Here is an 18,641-nt window from a genome sequence, read left to right on the forward strand (position 1 = left end):
TCAATCAAGTTAATTGCAGGAAGTTATTGATGATATGCTAGGGAAGAGGTGGGAGGAATTAAATATGCATTTATTGAAGATAAAAATGATATGTTTCTTTAGGTARCAAGCGAGTTAACATAACTGATTTAAAGAAAGTGCATTTCTACTTTTGCCGGAATATTTCCTTAGGGTTTAAGTTTGAAGGAGGTAAATGGTGGGTGCTGAGCAGAGGCAGGAGAGAAGAATATCAAAGAAATATTTGGAGCTTAGATATATATTAYCAGAAAGTGGTATTCTCTTATACCTAAGGGGCAAGATAATAGCCTTTTTTTGTTGTTGTTTAGTTTGCTTTTATAGCACCACACTGCTTAAATGCCTCCTGGCATTGACCTAGTATGTGTTAGAAATGATCCATGTTCTCTCATTTGCAGTCTGATGTTTTTGCATGCATGTTTTAAAATAAAAATAGTGATAGCTTGAAAAGATGTAAGAGACATCTCACGAAAACTAATAATTGAAGTGCAGCTAGAAATGACAAACTCAATAATGTGTCTGAAGACTTACAGACTGTAAGTCCCCAGCTGCCCATGTGCACTCCTTCATCCAGGTACGTATKTGTTCAAGAATCAGAGTGCTGGTCATGAACATCATGGATTAAACAAAACACACAAATGAATCCTTCTGCCCTCATATGAGGACACTGATTCAACAAGGAATGAACCATCTTTGCCATCTCAACAACCAATGCAATGTTTGAACAAAGTTATTTTTGACTGAGCTTTTTTGGAACAGATCATCCCGTTTCCTTTAATTTCTTYGGTCGTTGTTGTGCAAGTCTGTGGCAGCACCATGATGTATTAATGGGGAGTGAATCAGTGCAACTTTATGTAATGCTGTCTATTGAGAAACTCTACTTGGCTATTGAATAATAGCGTATTAAAAGTATTTAAAATCTGCCAAAAATACGAATTCTTTTCAGATGAGGATGTAAATTTAGTTTATATCCTTACAGCCAATTGCTTGCTTTCATGACTCTAGTCCTGATTGTGACTTTAAGGATATAGAGCCAAAGTCAAGTGCCTTAACTTGGATGAGCTTTTATCCCTGTTCTGTAAAGAGAAGATATTCTGCAGCCACTCCAGTGAAACAGCTAGAAGGGCATAATTCCTTTACACGGCTTGTGATGCAGTCGCAGTATGTTTTCAATGCAGTTATCCGATGCAGATAGGAGAATATATTTGTTTTCTTCCTGTTTCATTTACTGCATAGCTGTTGAGTTTTCAAGAAATGTTTTCCCAGGACAGTGAAAGCGTGGACTGATGTCCGCTTCAATTTTTTCATGGATGAGGGAAGATTTTTTCACTCTTTTGTTTTCCAATTTTGGATGCTGTCCTGGAACGTGAGCAGCAATGCCATATGCATCGATGACGAGCAAGCTATGCAAGCCACTGGTTTGATGGGATGAGAGGGAAACGTGCAAGTGGAAGGCAGATTGCACTAAATTATTCTTACTGAGTAGTAAATCTGAACAATATAGACTCATTTGTATCCTTTAACATCTCCCATTCCTTCATTTTATCCTGTATTTTTTTTTTTGAACTTGTTACTGTTCTCATCTCTTTGACCCCAGAAACTCCTTTATTCAGTAATCTGTGTAATCATCTCTGCCGTGCATCTCTCCTGCTCCACATTACACCTTTTTTGTGTCTCTTTCTCTTTCATGTCTGCCTTACACATCGCTTTGCATCTGTGGCGCTGAAATCTGTTCACAACAGAAATAGGACAACTAGATTTTTACTGACAACACTTTATTTTTACTTAGCTCCAAAAGCCCAGGAGGAGTGTTGACTTGAGAGGTATTGTTGCTTGGTTGCAATAATAAATATAATTTTGAACACACATGTACATCTGAATTTGCCATGGAAGTGCTTTGTTTTTCTCCATTTATTGTTCAGGAAGAAGTCTCCTAATTCACAGAATAAAGTATAATTTTTGTAAATAATTTAAATGATTTATTTGCTTTTATGATCATTATTTTTGCTTCATATTGTGAATGTTGTTACAGTCATTTTACCTAGTGTTTTGTAGATATTTACTATAATTTGGTGTTACTGTTTCCTTTTGAATGTTTTCTAATTTCTAGGATATAGCGCAGATATTTAGGGTGCAGTTGTTTTCAGCTGCATCCAAAGCATTTCTTCCAAATGCTGATGATAGGTGACATGACTGATACAGTTCTTTAGAAGTATCCCATCACACAGAATGTAGGTAAATGCAGTATTAGCTACCAGGAATGTTTTGGGAGCTCCTGAGGAAGTTTCTCTGAGCTACTTCTTTTGCGGAAAGACTTAAGCTCAGGGAGATTTGTAGAGTSTGAGTCTCTGAAATTGTCAAAGTGTGACATATTCAATGTCATTTATTTATTTATTGACATGTCAATATCAATTAACAATATTTGATGTTAAACTGTTGCAGCAGAACCTGAATGTGCCCATCCCTGCAGGTTAATATCCACCACAGATAAGGTGTATTGAGTATTACATGATGTTCCCGACGTTTTCCTTGCTCTAGCTTGTGTCTGTTGCATCTTGCCCTACCTCTGTGCATTCTGGAGAAGCATCTGGCCCTGTCTTCTCTCTAGCCACCTGTTCAGGGGTGGAATATGGACTTAATGACTTAATCTGTCATTAATTGTCTCTTTACCAGGTTACAAACCTGGCGCTCTCAGCATCTCCTCATACTTGTGCGCTGGAGTCCCCTTGCCCTCTTGCTGATTCATGGTTGACCTTGCTCTGGTTTGTCCCTATCTTTTTTGGTATTGAGTGGCTCAGAACACAGACTTGACCTTACAGGTGCCAAGCAAATAGGCAGAATTACTTCCCTCCAGCTGCAGGCTGCACTTTTGTGTGCAGTATGTGGCTCCTTTGCTGCAAGGACATGCTACACTCATAGGCAAAACCATTTGTCCAGTGGGTCCTTCTGTGAAAAGCTGCTTTCTACCAGTGGGCACTGAGCTTGTGCTGGTGCATGGGGTTATTCCATGGGTAAAGATCCTTCCAAATGGCAGCCAGGTCTTTGGGCCTGGAAGCTCAACTGGTTGGTGACACAGTAAGTGGGAAAATGGAAAGTAGCAGAGGTCCAGGCAGCTCGTGGGCCTGTTCAGCAGGCAGGGAAAAAAGCATCTGCTGGTGCTGGTGGTGACTGTGAGGAGAATCTTGGAGGAGTTCAACTCCTGCTTCAGGCCTAAGTGAATGTGGGAGTAGTGAGGTATAACTTATGATTAGACCTAAGTAATGTTTGTCTTGGTGTGTTAAGCTATTTTCTGAATCATGGCATTTTCACAGGAATGTCTCCAAAATACGGTACTCGCTGTTAAGTCAGCGATGATGATAAAAATAGCTATCAAACTCATTTCCATCACTTTCAGATCCTGCCTGGCATCTGATTTCCAGCTCAGAGAACAGTAGGAATTAACTCTTCTATCAAGACAATTTAAACAGCAGCTTTAAAATAATGTTAAAAATAGATAATCGGTCTTCCTCACTACTCCTCCAGTATCATTCTTATCAGCTTTGGATGTATTTTTTGCTCTTAAGCTTGCAGTCTGGAGAGAAACAGCAAGTTTCCTCTGCAAGTAGGATTGGTCATAGCTGGTTATTGCAGCACTGTGAAATATTTGAACACAAAGCAAATCTTTCAAATAATCCACAACAATAATTTTGAGGAAATAGAAACAATCCCAAGCGCAGGATGACATCCTGTTGCTTCTTTCTCAGATCTGCCTGAAAATCTTCTCTTTGGTCTGCTGTGCCAGAAAATTTCACTTCTTTCATATCTAGGTGACCTCGTAGTTTGAGATGACCTTCTTCTAAGGTGAAGTCATATGAGAAAATACAGTGGAAATGTTTAAATTAGCAGTTCACGTTGTGCTTTCTTGAAAGTGCTTATTTTCCACCATTTTTTTCTATTATTGAAAATAATGGTTTAATGAAAATTACGAATTATATATATGAATTATATGTATCATATCATATATTTATTATATATATGAATTATATATATATATGAATATATATGAAAATACATGTCCTGAAAATAATGTCCTGATTCCTTTAAATCTTACTACACATATGATTAATAGGAAACACTGAGGAGTATGTTTGCTTGCTTTTTATTTCTAATGTCTCCTTTCACTACATTTATTTCTAATGTCTCCTATCTCCTTTCACTACATTTATTTCTAAAGTCTCCTATCACCTTGGATACCCAAGAGAAGCTGCCCGTGGTGGTCTCATTTATTTTATTTCCTCTTCTGGACATGTTCAGCGTGAGCACGTGATGTGCTGCCTGTGAGCAACCAGTCCTGCTCTGTGTGTAGCTTCAGCAATAGTGTTGCCTCCTTTGATGTTGCTCACACAACTAAAAAATTAAAACCTATATATGTGAATAGTACAGTTTTTACAAATGTAGGAATCTGTTAAAGGTCAGTTTTCATATGAGTTTTAAGAGCATTGTAGTGATAGAGATTGGTTTATTCCCAGATATCCACTGGGGATAGGAAAAGATTGTAGAAATCTTCTCCAGTAGAAAAGGGAAGGGGAGAGAGGAGAAGTTTTGGAAGCTTCAAGCATTTCAGTAAAATAAGACCCTTTCAGAAATGAATTCATCATCTTTGCCCAAAAATTTAAAAAATAAACTTGTATCTTCTAAGCCTTCAGCTTCCCATTTGGCAGAGCTGCAGATGTGCCCGTCTTGGCATTCCCCTCCTGCTCTCTGTGCAAATTGTACTGGAAATGAAAGTGCCTCCCAGGAAGAGGCCACTATACTTCAAATTACTGCCTATATATTCCACTTGCAGAATAAAAATGTCCTGTAAAATACGAGGTTCTTTCACCAAAGGGTGAGCGTTGTGTTTCTGCTGAGGTCTCGGGGTCTCGGCCTGCATCCAGGGCTGTTGCAATTTTCTGTTACTGGCACAGGTTACAGTGAGCAAAGCAGCTTCCTGGCTTGGTGCTCAGCTGCAGCCCAGGCAAATGGGCTCTGTCCTTCCCTTCCCAGAGCTCCTGCCCTATGGAATGCTGCTGCCAGGAGCAGCACGGGTTCCCTACGGGAGCAGCAGCGTGGCCCATCTGCGTTAGAAAATTATTTTAAGGTACTTGTGAGGCAGATGGAAAAGAGTGGAAAGAGGAAGAGTTTTAACAAGTCGATCTACTCATTTGCTTTGTTTTGTGCTTATTGCTAGGCTCTGCTGCAGGACCAAAGGTTGAATATTTTATGCCCCTCTTAAAAAACAAGGAAATCGATGGTTATTACTGAATATTTCTCCCTCATAGARGAGATTTCTATGTGCTTTCACAAAGTTCTGCCCCTTCTAGCTTTATATAACAGAAATAAAACCTTTCAAATAGCGACTTTTGGGTTCAGGTTGAGCACCTTCAGCCTGTTCACAGGTTGACTTCTGCTGGAGGGCAGAGCTGTGCTCCCCTGCTCGTCCCTGCTCCCCGTTATGCTGCAGTAGCACTTGTGCCTGCAGCACGAGCCAGGGGAGACAAAACCTTTAGCTGCAAATGAGCTCGACAAGAAGAGSTCTCATGGGCCTGCAAAGCGCTGCAGGCTGCGGGGAGCTGAGACTAGGAGAGCAGGTTGGGGCCTGGAGGGGGTGACTGGAGAACACTGCTCTCCAGGGCAGCCTGCACCAGCCTAAGGCAACAGGGCAGTTTCACTCCAACTTGACGGTCTTTAGTCTTAATATTTCACTTTTAATTGATGTTTTCAGGCAGTTTGTTCTGTATTGCCTAATTTCTGCATATGTAAATCCCAGCAGAACTTGTGCATCTCATTTGGAGATGTTTTMAATTAGCAGAAACTGTAACCTCGAATAGTTTCTTTTTCTGTATTATGAAGAAAGAACAGCCCTATGGCACAGATATTGCCAATAGCTGCAGCTAACATTGCAGAAGCAAAATAATATAAACAACCCACAGACAAAAGAAAAATAAAGCTTTCCAAATAAAAATTAGAACCTCAGAAATGCCTTAATTTCCTTTGAAATATTCCCTCTACATCTCTGATGAAATGCTCCTTAGCTTGTCATTGGATTCTGCTACTTAGTTATTAGGGCTTGCCTGATTTGAAATATTTGCTGCTTGGGATCCACCTTAACTCTTCTCATTTCCTCCTAGAAGTTTGATGTACCTTTGTGCTCGCTGTCTCTGGGGCTGCATTTCAAAGTAAGGAAGGATTTCTCCTTTCACTCAAGTGCCTCTGTCTAATTACACCCCTTTATTCCAGTCTATCCTGCTTCCCTCTTCTCCAAGGCACTGGACTGCCCATGGTAGCCTTACGGTGGTACTCTAAGCTCTAATGAAAACTCAAAATCATCTTGGTCTTAGTAGACAACATCACATCATTCCTGTGAAGCTCATAGGAATGTTAGTTTCATAATTCTATTTTTGAGAAAAAAGTGTTAAGATTTACACTTTTAATTCTGATTTTTCCCATCTCATTTAAATTTTATATTATCGCAGAGCAGCCTTTGAAGTCAAAAATGAAATCATAATATAGAAAGATTCCAAGTTGTTATATTACTTAGATTAAAAAAAAGAAAAAAAAAAAGCTCAGTGCACAGTGTATTGTTTTTCTACCTATTGTGTTGTATTTGGATTGGTTTTATCCCTGTTAAACTCCTCTTACATAACTATCTGGGAAATGCTGGTTTAGCAAACGCATTATTAAGCAGCATCTTTGCCAGTAGATTAGAAAAGCTGGTCAGATTTAGTAAACCAAGAAAATTTGGAATTGTAATGACAATCTTTTTCCTTCAAGAGATTAAATAAAAATCTAACCCTTTCCCAGGCAGAGGTAGATTATAAATGTCACAAACTCCTAGGGCTCAGTGTATTTTGCCTCAGCTTATAATATTTCTGTTCAAGGAGAGGAGCCAGCAGGCGGTCTGTATTTTAAGTCCCTAAAAAGTCACTGCCAGCTGTGCTCTCCGAGCTTAATAAGGTGTGATAGCTGGAAGGGAAGTGATACGAGCACCCCAGGGGAGAGTTCAAGATTTGCCTTTGTTTGTAGGAACCTGGATGGAGAAGTGGGAGTAGGAGACCGAGGAAGGGCTGCCGGACGTGCTGCCGGTGCGGCTTCTTGACAGGCTTGGCCTCATAATTAATTTTAAGCCCAAGTCTTTCCCAAAGTTACCTGTGCACTTTGTTACTCTATTAATACTCTATTTCCCTATTACTCTATTACTCTATTTGAGGGTTGGACTAGATGATCTCTAGAGGTCCCTTCCAACCTTRAGGTTATCCCTGAATGGCAGGAGAGCAATTGCAGGTGTTTCTGCCGTGCTTTGGAAACTGCCTTTTCCATGAAAACACATAGTCTGATTGCTAGGGCTTTCTGGTGAGAAGCCTGAAAGTGTCTCACCTAAAAGAACCTGGTTCAAAGTCCTACCAAAATGTGCTGTCCCAAAATATTTTGTTGGGGATTGCAGGGTGTTTGAGGGAAGTTAGAGGCTTTGGTCGTTAGCAGGAGCTGACTACTGCTTGGAGGGACTGGGAAGCCTTTACCTTCTTTTCTCAGAACAATTGGAAGGATGATCTTTTCAGCACTTGAAATGGCTTCTGTGAGATAAAATACGGTAGGGAGAAACCCGCTCTCTCTCTTTTTTTTTTTTTTTTTTCCTTTTCCTCAGATTTCTTGGGAGATCACATTTAGGAGATAGATCCATGCTTAAAATTTATTTTGTTTGGACAACTTTGGGTTGTGGGAATATGGACTTATGACATAGATGAGCTCTACAGCAGACTTGCATTTCTGAACTATGTAAAACTTTGGTGATATTTGTACCTTTTCATATTCAACATTGCCAAAAAAAATCTTCAAAGTTTATTACTTCAGTAAATTGAATCTGTGGGTAATTCTTTGTGCTTTTTTATAGTGTCAGCGGAGAGGGTGGGGCCAGAAAATTAGTCTTCACATTCAAGACACCCGTTGATTGAAGCTAGTAATTGAAGTTAGTGGGAGTATAATACGAGTTTTAATAGGTTCATATGCGAGGCCACCTTCAGATGATGCAGCTTAGTCACAGCAAAGGTTTCTGTGAAGTAGCCCGGGTGCGAGGAGCGGCCGCGGGCGCCTGAGGCGCCATGTGGGCCAGGGCCTCACGAGCGCGCCCTGCGGCCTGCGCTGCCCGGCCTGCTGCTCAGCCYCCGGGGGCCTCTCCGATCAAGCTTTAAACAAACGTTAGTAGACTATTTGATATACACTACTGTTAAGAGAGTTCATTTCCTTCATGCTTTCCCCAGCTTTATGCGTTACTTCTCCAAAGTTTTCATCCCGGGCGCTTCCACACACAGGAACAGGCAAGTTTTTCCCCGCCTAGCTGTGAAGTGACTCAGCTGGGATTTGGGGCTCAGTAATGAACATGGGGTCACAAAGACTCATTTGGTGCTGAGTTTGTGAAGAACACAAAAATAGCTTGCAACTCAAGTGAAAGGTTACCTAGCAGAGATTTAAAAGTTCAGGTAGCTCAGTGGGAAAACYTAGGAATTTAAGTCTGTGGCTTCATAAACTTGCTGAAAGGATGCAGAGAGATGGTACCTCTACACAGAAGTCATAGTGCACAGGGTCTATGTTGAAGTAGTTGGTTATCGTTTTATGAAGGAAGTATGTAATTCTGTGCAAAATGCATTGGCCATTAATTTGTTAGTTTTGTTGATTATTTTTCTTTCAAAAAGAAGCCATGGAAGCCCCATTTCATATTCGATTGTGGAAAGTGCTGATAAATGTGTAAATGAAAGCAGGTCGCTGTTATCCTGGAGATGAGCAGTAGTGTCAACCGCTGGGCTACTGAAAAGCGAAATGGGCAGACTTAAGAAATCCAGAAAAAGATATACATATATTTTTTAAGACATTGTCTAACCTTGAGAGTTTTCCAGATTTACTGGATACTTTCTTAGCCTGCTTTTTCAGGTTCCTGGGGCGCTAATCTGAGGCACTCAGGCATGTTTAGAAGTGCCCTAATTGATAAACTTAATTGTCCCATTCCCACCAAACTTCTGTTGTAATTCAGTGTGTGAAGTGAGAGAGGTGTGTGCCCTTGGAGAAGCCTGAAGCAATAGGAGACTTCTGAGCTTGCTTTCCATTTTCCAGGAACATGGATTTRAGAGCAGTGGTTAAGGTTGACTTCATTTACAGAAATGTGGAGTTGTTACAGGGGACTTGTCTCATATTTAAGTGATCTGGATTCTAGCTGGATCTAAGCTCTGGCTCCTCGTTAGCCTGAAGGATATTGAATATTTAGTTCCTGCTTCCCAGGAGAGTGAAACAACAACCTCACTTGCCTGGGAAGGGACAGACACAGATCACTGGTTGGACTAGGTCAGGAATGCTGTGAGGATGGAGCTCCTTAGCCTACAGCTCGAGGGGCTCGGGAATGCAAAAACCTGGTCTTTGCTCCCTGGATTCTGTTTTTTATCTGTCATAATCTCATATGAAAGCCCTAAATACTCCGAACAGGAAGGATTAGAATGTCTCTCAGTTGAAAGAAAATGAGTGAATATGGGAGGAAGGATATTCACGGGTTCAGACCTTCCTAGCTAAAGGGAGACAAGAACATGGGCTTTGTACTTGCTGAACGACTGGCTGTTAATGATGCTTCTGCCGTCACTGGTTSAAGGCAGAAATGCTAAGTGATTTGAACAAATCTGTGTAGCCAGTGACAGAATTTGAACAGGAACAGGCATCTTGCTGTGGTAACCAAACTAAGACAGTAGTTCAGAGATGCCTTATGGATTTGAGATGTTTTTATAATTAAAAACAAACAAAAAAGTGTTTTATTTTTCTTTTGGTGAAATTCTGCTCGGTGCATTTGATCTCTAGAATTTAGAGGTAATATGTTTATATATTACATGTAATTTAAATATGTTTACATGTATAAGTGTTATRCTTTTAATTGCAGAAATATCTATTCTTTCAATGGGTGCAGGTCACTGAAATGTACAAGAAAAATGTGAAAAAAAAAATCTGTTTTCCATGATTCTGGGATTTCTAGAACTTGCAGAATATACATCTTTAGAAATGTTCAGGTCTACAGAAATACTGTGAAATAAATTCAGTGTAGTTAATATCTGTGTTTTCTTGAGTAATGATCTTTTGATTTTCACTTTATCTGGTATAATACAGTACTGTGACATACGCTATTGTCAAGAGCTGTATGTGAAAATGCCCATTGGAACTGAAAGTCCTAAGTGTTTTAGTATGTTTAATACACTCTATTATCCCATGTCATGCTTATCAATGTTTTATTGCTTTTATAGATTACCTTTCTCAAGGGATAGATCTCTCTGGAATAGAAGTAATTGAAAATGACCTGCTTTTTATTGCAAGAGCTCGACTTGAGGTGGAAAACCAAGCTAAAAGATTGCTCGAGCAAGGTGTGGAAACTCAGGTAAAATAAGCTCTTTTTTCTTCCTCTTGAAAGCGAAGAGTGAAACGTGCTGTGAGACTAATTCCTTTCTTTGATGCTGCATTGTATAATCGAGATCAGACATGAAAAACATTTCACTCATGCAAAATTCACACACACAAATGCACATAGGTAGAAACAGACAAATCTCACTCTACACGTGGAAATATTTAAAAATTTTGCAGAATCTGATGCTGAAATTATGTGAGAAAGCGTGTGCAAATATGAAGAGCTTAACACTTCACATTTTATAATTAAACTTCACAAGTTTAAAAGCTTGATAATTGATAGATTTAAGCATGATATACTGCGTTGATGATATTGCCAAGCTTCATGGATAAATCTGAAAGATGTAATGCTTTAAATTTTAAGGAGTTGGCTACATTTTAGTTGTGCAGAGCTATAAGGAAACGATTTGGAAGAATTCCTGTGCAAACTTCAAAGGGCATTTTAAACTTCGGGGTAGACATTCACTTTAGGGAAAACCAAAATGAATATGCATAGTTACATTTATCTAAGTATGTACTGCGTACATTCATACTAAGTGTAATTATCTACATTTTGAACAGCCTAGCTATGTATATTATTTATTTCTTTGGAATACTATTTGTGCTGTCTTTCCTTTTTAAATTCATGATCTTTTATGTATACTTTTCTTAGAAGTTTTCTTTAATAAATTTTTTAAGTCTCTGGAAAAGTCTAGTTCAAATCACTATCAAATTTGGTTTCTAAATTAGAGAGCAAAGTGGATTAGAGCAAGCCATTTATATRCTGTTTTTGTTACCGATGGTTAAACTTATCTATAAGGCAATATAGCGTTTGTTCATAATAGTATGAACAAAGGTTGACATTAGTATAGAACATACACAAAAAGGAAATCCTTTATTAAATTAATTTGGTTAGACAGCTGAGCATTAAAGTGATCAGTGTGGCTCACATGATTACTTAAGCAGCTGTTTTTAAATTATTTTCTGCTTTAAGAAGTCATGATTGTGGTAAATGCAATTTGCAGTTAGCAAAATGATAGGTAAAAAATACTTATTTTTTTACTTAACTAGAATTCAAATGCTGAAAACTCCTGTCTGTTTAAGCATGTGGAGAGTTGTGCTTGGGCTTGCTACAAGTCACCCACTGTATATTATGTTAAAGAAAAATTGAATGAAGACACAGTTCAAGAATAAGCAAGTAGATATTTGCTTAAATGCGGCAAAAGTCTCTTTCTAGTTTCTCGTGTCAGATTTGACCTTCTGTGATAATTTTCTCTTCATATTAAGTACTGAAACAGAACTGACAAACAAACCCYGGGGAAATCAATCCCACTGCGCTTGAAAAAATGGACACATTTATTAGGTGTTCCAGGCTGTATCCAGGTAATCAAGAAATTATTAAAGTGTATGCCTGTTGTGCTTAGCCAGGGGCTCRTTTCTAGGCAAAGGGAGCATCATTTGGAAGAACGTGATTACTGCTCACTCATGTCAGAAGCAAGGCTATTTTGATGAAGCAGTGCTGGGTACGCTTCCCAGGGCTGAGCTTGGACACGCTGCATGGATTTAATGCTGGAAAAAAGCAGTACTGCAGAAAATATGCATGTGGACATTGCCCCAAGAAATCTAGGATTTGAAATACAAATAGCAGAGACTGCATCTTTTGTGATTCTTGGTACTGTAGCTGTGTGTTGTCGTGACAAGCTCATTCACATTTATACCTTTGAAGCACTGAGATTTCCCATAGGAAGACTTAGGATTTTCACCTCTTCTCTTGTGTTTTGTATTGCAGGTTTAGGCCTCAGGCCTTAAGCTCTTTCTGCTAATACCTATTCTGGGAGCCAAGCATATACCGTTGAGAATAATATCTCTGTGTTTTGTTCAGGTGGTTATTTGCTTTAGTTATTTGCTAGATGTATTCACCATTGTAGTTTCAGTTTTCACCATTATTTTGATCTTCTGTGCAAATAATACATGAGAGAATTGCCTGCCTGATGCTGAGCTCTGTCTCCAGCTTTCAGCTCGCACTTTCAGCAGTGCTGAAGGGTGGTTGACACAACACCTGCATTTTGCAGTATGTCGGTGTCCACCTGGAAAAGAAGCAAAAAGTGGAATTTTACTTTTTATAAAAAGCAAAATTCTAAGTATCGCCTTTTAAGCCAGATTTCATTAAAACTTGGTGAACATCTGCTCTAGATTTTTTTCTGTTTTCAGCAAGATACTATAATAAATGACTCTGACAAGAACAGTGCTAACAAGTAGGAATTTCTCCTTCTAACATCTTGATGTATCATGTGTTTAAATAAGAGACTATTTTTATTTTGATTATTTATTTAATGGTGTATGAATTACATCCTAATGAGCAGTGCCTGGATTCCTCTCCATAATCACCAGCAGTAGCAGACGAAAGCAGCTCCTTAGCTATACCGAGATGCTACACTGTTTTTTTCTCTGCATTATGGCTCAAGCTTTTATAGCATGACCCTCGTTTGTGGATTTTTTCAGGAGAGGTGCAATCCATCTCCTTCTTCCCTGTTGCCTTGGAGGTGTGGGGCTCGTAGCCCTCGAGTTACTTCAGAATTGCAGCCTTGCGCTCCTGCTGATAACTTCAGAGCTGCCATCTGGGTAGAAASCAGGAATGTCTATCAGCCTGGCTGTACTTAACAGCTTTTCATGGAGCTGCCAAGCATGGTTGTCTTCTGAAACCTTTTAGAAAAAGCCATCCCTCTTTGTTCTTGCTGGCAAAGATAACCCTAATAATAGCAAATCCTTTCGAGCAGGGGGACCAGTGGCTACTGACAGGTTTTATTGCCATGGATGCTTGGCCACCCTCACAGTGTATGTAGTAGTGCAGGTTAATGCTGTGGCATGACCCATAGATCAATATCAAGGAAATAAGTAGATTCAAAACCCATCCTTACCGTCTGGTCCTAAACTTCTTAGTAGCTTTTTCATGGGTTGTAGAGAAATTAATAGCAGATAATACAGGAAGCACGAGAGCCTCGTTTAACAGAGAGCCTCGTTTAACAGAGATGCATCGACAGCTTTATACAATATGCCCTTCCCTGAGAGAGACACCAGGGTCTCCTGCTAGCAAATGGGATGAGTTTGTTTTGCAAACCATTGCCTGAAGCATCCCCAGCATTTTGAGGTCCTGCAGGATGAAGCTGTGGCTGTGGATGCTAGATTTGCCCTTAACTTATAGAGAAATTCTCTATCAGTAAAATGAACTAAATGTCCCCAAGCTGAGTACCATGTCACATGGTTTTGCCATTTGCCAAACTAGGTATCCTCAGAAGGTTGGTAGCATTAGGAGCCCGCTCGGTGTGTGCACTTCCATCTCCACCAGCTTATCCTATGGAAAAGGCAGCCCTAGTTCCGAGCTGGGCTTGCTGCTTTTCCTGCCATGCTCCGTCTCCGCTTATGCCAAGCAAGACACGGTGAGAAGATGCAGACTCAAAATTCCATACTTACACAGCCTCTCCTTTTGTGTTTTGCAAAAAATATTCTACATTTTTGGTCACAGATGAAAAAAAGTCTTCATTTATTTTCTGTATTAATCTATGGATGTCTAAGTATCTGTCTTAAAGAAGATCATAAATGAATTGTGATGCTTGTTCCTCTGTCTCATTATTTAAAATGAGGACWGGAAGAAAAGCAGCAAATTTTGAAAAATGAAGAAAATCTTCACTCTGCTTCTGCAAGATGTTCAAGTGTTGTGTTCATATACGCAGCATAAATATGCAGACAAAGACAAAGTAAACTGAGCAGAAACGTCTGACTAAGTTAACTTGCATGGTAGGATCTGTATTCAGTTGTCACAGTGAACATATTTGGGGGCAGTTTAAATTTTCATACTGTAACTCAATAGAATTTGTTTTGAGAATTTTTTGTTTCACATGCTGCTTCATATTGAACTCCTGCAAATTGTATCGTCTCTGGGAAAATTAGTGGKKTTTTTTTTTTCCTCATTCAAAGCTGTTAACTAGATGCATATATATATGATCTTGATAAATGCAGTGTAGCACTTGAGGACGAGGGATTGGTGGAGGAAGTACCTAGATTATTAACTAGTTTTCTGGAGATGATCTTGCTCAGTTTATTTCAGGTCAGGGTCCTCTGAGCAAGATGTTTCTGTAGTACACCTTGCAGTGTTATAGTAAATTCGGTGAAATTTTACTTGAATTTAGTCTTAAATTTGTGAGAGACTAACATMATCTAATTTGCATCTAATGCAAATGATCTCAAATGATAAGAGTTCCTCATTATCCCTTGGCATCATGTTCCAGTCTTGCAAACTTGCTTGGAGGTCCTAGAGATATTTTGATGTTAAGAATGGTTGATATTTGGGGTCAGCTTTTTCCTCCCTTGGTGAAACTTGCAGCAGTGGGAAGATGTTGTGTTCTAGACTTATTTCCAACTAGTAACTGCCAAAGACATTGCTGTCTGGCTAAAGCCAGAATTGAATTTCTTGATTTAGTAATTTTGAATCTTGCATGTTTTAACCAAATGATACATTTTATTGAAACATTTTCTGTTGTAAATTAGCTTGTAATATTTTGACTTTTGTTTTGAGTTTGCTTGGTAGTTCGTCATCTTCAGGTTCATAGAATAGAATCATAGAATCATAGAATGCTTAAGGTAGGAAGGGACCTCAGAGGTCATCTAGTGCAACCCCCTTGCACACGCAGGGTCACCTAGAGCACGTGGAACAGAGCTGCGTCCAAGCGGGTTTTAAAGATCTCCGAAGAAGGAGACTCCACAACCTCTCTGGGCAGCCAGGTTTGAACGGTCTATTTTCAGCTGTACTCTTCATGTTAGTTAACGATTTGGTGAAAGAAGTGTTTGATGGTAGAAAGTAAAATGGTATTTGGGGAACCCCAGGGCTGAAATGCTATTGGGAGTATAGAGAGCAGTCACTGCCTATTTTGGGGGGACGGTGGTGGTGGGTTTGGTTTTTCTTCTCACATTTATCTCTACTTTGAAAGCCAGAAGTTGGATTTTAACCTTGTCACTGTCACAAATGTAACCCACACCGAGCACTGTAGGCAGTAGATGTTGTAGTGCCTGGCTGTCCCACAGAGTGTGATGAAGCAGCTCTCTCAGTCTGGTTTCCCTAATAAAGTGATTAACTGGGATATGCTAGGAAAATGGAAGGCGTTTTTGATTAATCATTTTGAAGTTAATTACTTGAATCTAGAAAAAGAAGTCTCAAGTATTATCTGAAGAAAGGAACCGGTTTGCTACATTTGGTGTGAGATGAGGATGGTATGGTTTATTTTAAATCCTCTGGTTTTGTCCAGTGAAAGCAGAGAAGATCAAAAAGCTATTCTTTTAAGCCACACTAACCATCCATTTTAACATTTTCTTTGCAATTCTAATGTAGATAAGATTTATTTCAACATGTCATAGCTGTCGTACTGGTTGTGGTTGTAAAGTTAAGAGCAATCCTTTCTGGCAGTGGAGTCTGTATATTTTCAGTTGTGTATCAGCATAGATAATGGTTGTTTTGTTTGGTTTTATTTGTTTTTTTTTTTTGCTTTACACTAGTTGTGTGTGCATATGGAGGATCTTCACTTTCTGTGTTTGTGTATCTTTACAAGTTTTACTGTATCCTCACCTTTATGTTGTTTTCTTTTCTTCACAGAAACATACTCCTGTTGCATTATTCAGTTTTATTTTTCATCCTCAATATTATGGTTTTGGTTTTTGTAATCTTGTTAACTTGCTAAATCAAATTCTCTCATGCAGCCATCTGGTGCATGGCACTACTGAAGGAGTTTTCAGTAAATCTAAATTATTTTTCCCTCCATCTATTCTAATAAGCCATTATGTCGTATAGCAAAGTATCGCTCATCTAACAACCAAAAAGTATCTTCTAAGCAGGCATTAGCTGCATCCTACATTTGCTGAACTTCATGGGGATTAACCAGACCTTATGAAATTTGCCCTTTGCTATTCTGCTCTGAAAAGACTTCATTATATCTTCGAGTACAATCTAATGAAACTGAAGTGTTAACTGCTTCAGTAATTCAAAATCACCAAGCTCCACACTAAGCATGAATTTATACCCCTGAACTGTGGATTAAAATAAACCGCAGATTTCTCTGCAGCATAATCGGCTGATACTGATATAACCTAGAATATCCTTTCAGTTTCCATAGGAACAGATGACAGAATGTTTTGAATTTGGAAGAGCTGAAGTGAATGTCTAGCTTCAATATAGAAGTTCACTTTTATTTTGCAGCTCATAACCTCTGCATTTAAGGGCTAAAAATGTGGAAAAAAAAAGAAAGGTGGAGTATTCACAACTTCTGTTGTGTGCTTTTGCAGTAGTAGTAATAAGAAAATGACTTTAAGCAGYTTCTGTGCATAATTTTTCAGATTTAAAAAAAAAATCAAGGCAAAAAAAATCCAAATCCATACGGAAAGAGTAACAAGAAATTACGCATATATTAATACATCTTTAAGTATTTGTCAATCAAATAACTTATAGGGCATTTCTAAATGTCTTCTCTAGCCCTTGCTTCATCTCACTGTCTTGCTCTGTCTAGGTATATTGGAACAAAGAAAAATGTTTGTTTTCTTWTAGATGCTATATTTATTAATTCAGAATAAGTAAATATGGCAAAAGGTGAGAAGAAGAGCCAAGGCAGTGTGCTAGCCATAGTACTATCTGTGCTATTATTAGAGGCACGTTTCTGCTAACAGCTCAATCTTGCTAAATAAAGGAAGGTGTACTTTGAGGGTGGAAGCCTTGGCTGATGTGAAAGGTGCCTRTTCATCTGAGATGAACAGATGTACAACTCCAATATCTATTCAGGGTGAAAATAGGAGGCCTTGTTGACAAATCTCAGTGTTAGGAGTCCATGTGCTGTTACCTGAGGATGCACAAATGCAGCTACAAAGGATGATACGTGAGACTGTTCAGTGCTTGGGTTGTTTCCATTTGTTGTAACTCTGGCATTTGAGATGTTTGGGACTGATCTTTATAACATGCAGGGTGTGGAAAACTGCAGAGGTGCTGAAAGAGAAAAAGGCAACAGGGAGCAAACCCAGCAGGAAGTAACAAGGTAACTCGTGCTGTACTTCCCAGTGCAACAGGCTTTTGATCTGTGCTAGTGCAGTTCAAATAATAACTATTTCAAATATCCATATCCCCATATCCACTTGTTAGCTGGATATGGAGGATTCTCTATCTTGGAGYGTTCAAGAGAGCCATTTTATTTGAGCCTATGGACAGGCAGGATAGAAACAGTTTGAAATGCATTTATTTTCAAGTGAAAGTATTATCTAGGACTTTCCTGAACAGTGGTAGGATTTAATTTATTGTGACGGGTGTGCAGGGGAYCCTGTGTCACACGTTACTTTCTGAATATTGATCCTTTCTTATTAATGGCTCTAGTTTGCACTTCTGCAACATCTTTTGCATGCTGTAGAAGTAGGAAATAAGTAATTTTTGCTGTGAGTAGGAAGATCGTTGAGAAGACATTTGCGTTTGCAAACTTCTTTGCTGTAACAGTTGGGTAACACGGGCCCGTTTTAACAGGCGGTGGTTATGGTTGCACGGGTGAGGTGACTCAACAGGCACACAGGGGTGTCTGCTGGTGCTCTCAGTTGCCCGTGTCCTGGGCATGTCCCGTGCCGGAGCTCSTGTCAAACCGCAGAGCAGATGCCCCCAATAAGGTACTGCCAACAGCAAAGGAAGAGCGAAGCCGTCTGCCCCTTCCCTTGCTCAGAGGCAGGCAGCGCTCCGGGGAATAAACAAGTCGAAATTAGTTGATATGAAGCCTAGGCTAAAAAGCATTGCCCTTAGGCAAATATTGAAAGGGGCAGAAGGCGGAAGAGCAGAGTTTTGGGGAAGAACCTGCTTGGATGCACATGCATATTTAATAACTCTTCAATAATTCATGTACTGTGGATATGATGCATATGGTAATGCAAATGCTTAGTGGTGCTTTTGGCTGAAGTTCTGTTGCCTACCTGGGAATTGTTGCTCTCTCTCTAATCCTAATTTCCTTGGGAAGAGGTGATATTACCTGAAGCAGGCAGTAGTATTACTGCGAACATGTCTGTTTTGCATATTTAACTGCGTATAGTTTAGTTGTTAGAGACATTTAGGTATCTGCTGTTGTCAAAAGCTCTTTCTAACAGAAAACTGTCTGATTTTCTACAAATATGCTAAATAAAAGAGCTCTTTTAAT

General features: G+C 39.3%; 1 protein-coding gene across 1 annotated transcript in view; it reads left to right on the forward strand.

The window, feature by feature from the left end:
- Positions 1–18,641, forward strand: part of COG5 (component of oligomeric golgi complex 5) — a 171,260-nt gene that overhangs the window by 58,611 nt on the left and 94,008 nt on the right. Inside the window, exon 7 of the mRNA XM_026046366.1 lies at positions 10,305–10,435. Within this exon, the coding sequence (XP_025902151.1) occupies positions 10,305–10,435 (131 nt within the window). The remainder of the gene's footprint in view (positions 1–10,304; positions 10,436–18,641) is intronic.

The sequence above is a fragment of the Nothoprocta perdicaria genome, unplaced genomic scaffold (assembly GCF_003342845.1).
Source record: "Nothoprocta perdicaria isolate Ctin4 unplaced genomic scaffold, notPer1 scaffold_44, whole genome shotgun sequence".
NCBI classification, from domain to species: Eukaryota; Metazoa; Chordata; class Aves; order Tinamiformes; family Tinamidae; genus Nothoprocta; species Nothoprocta perdicaria.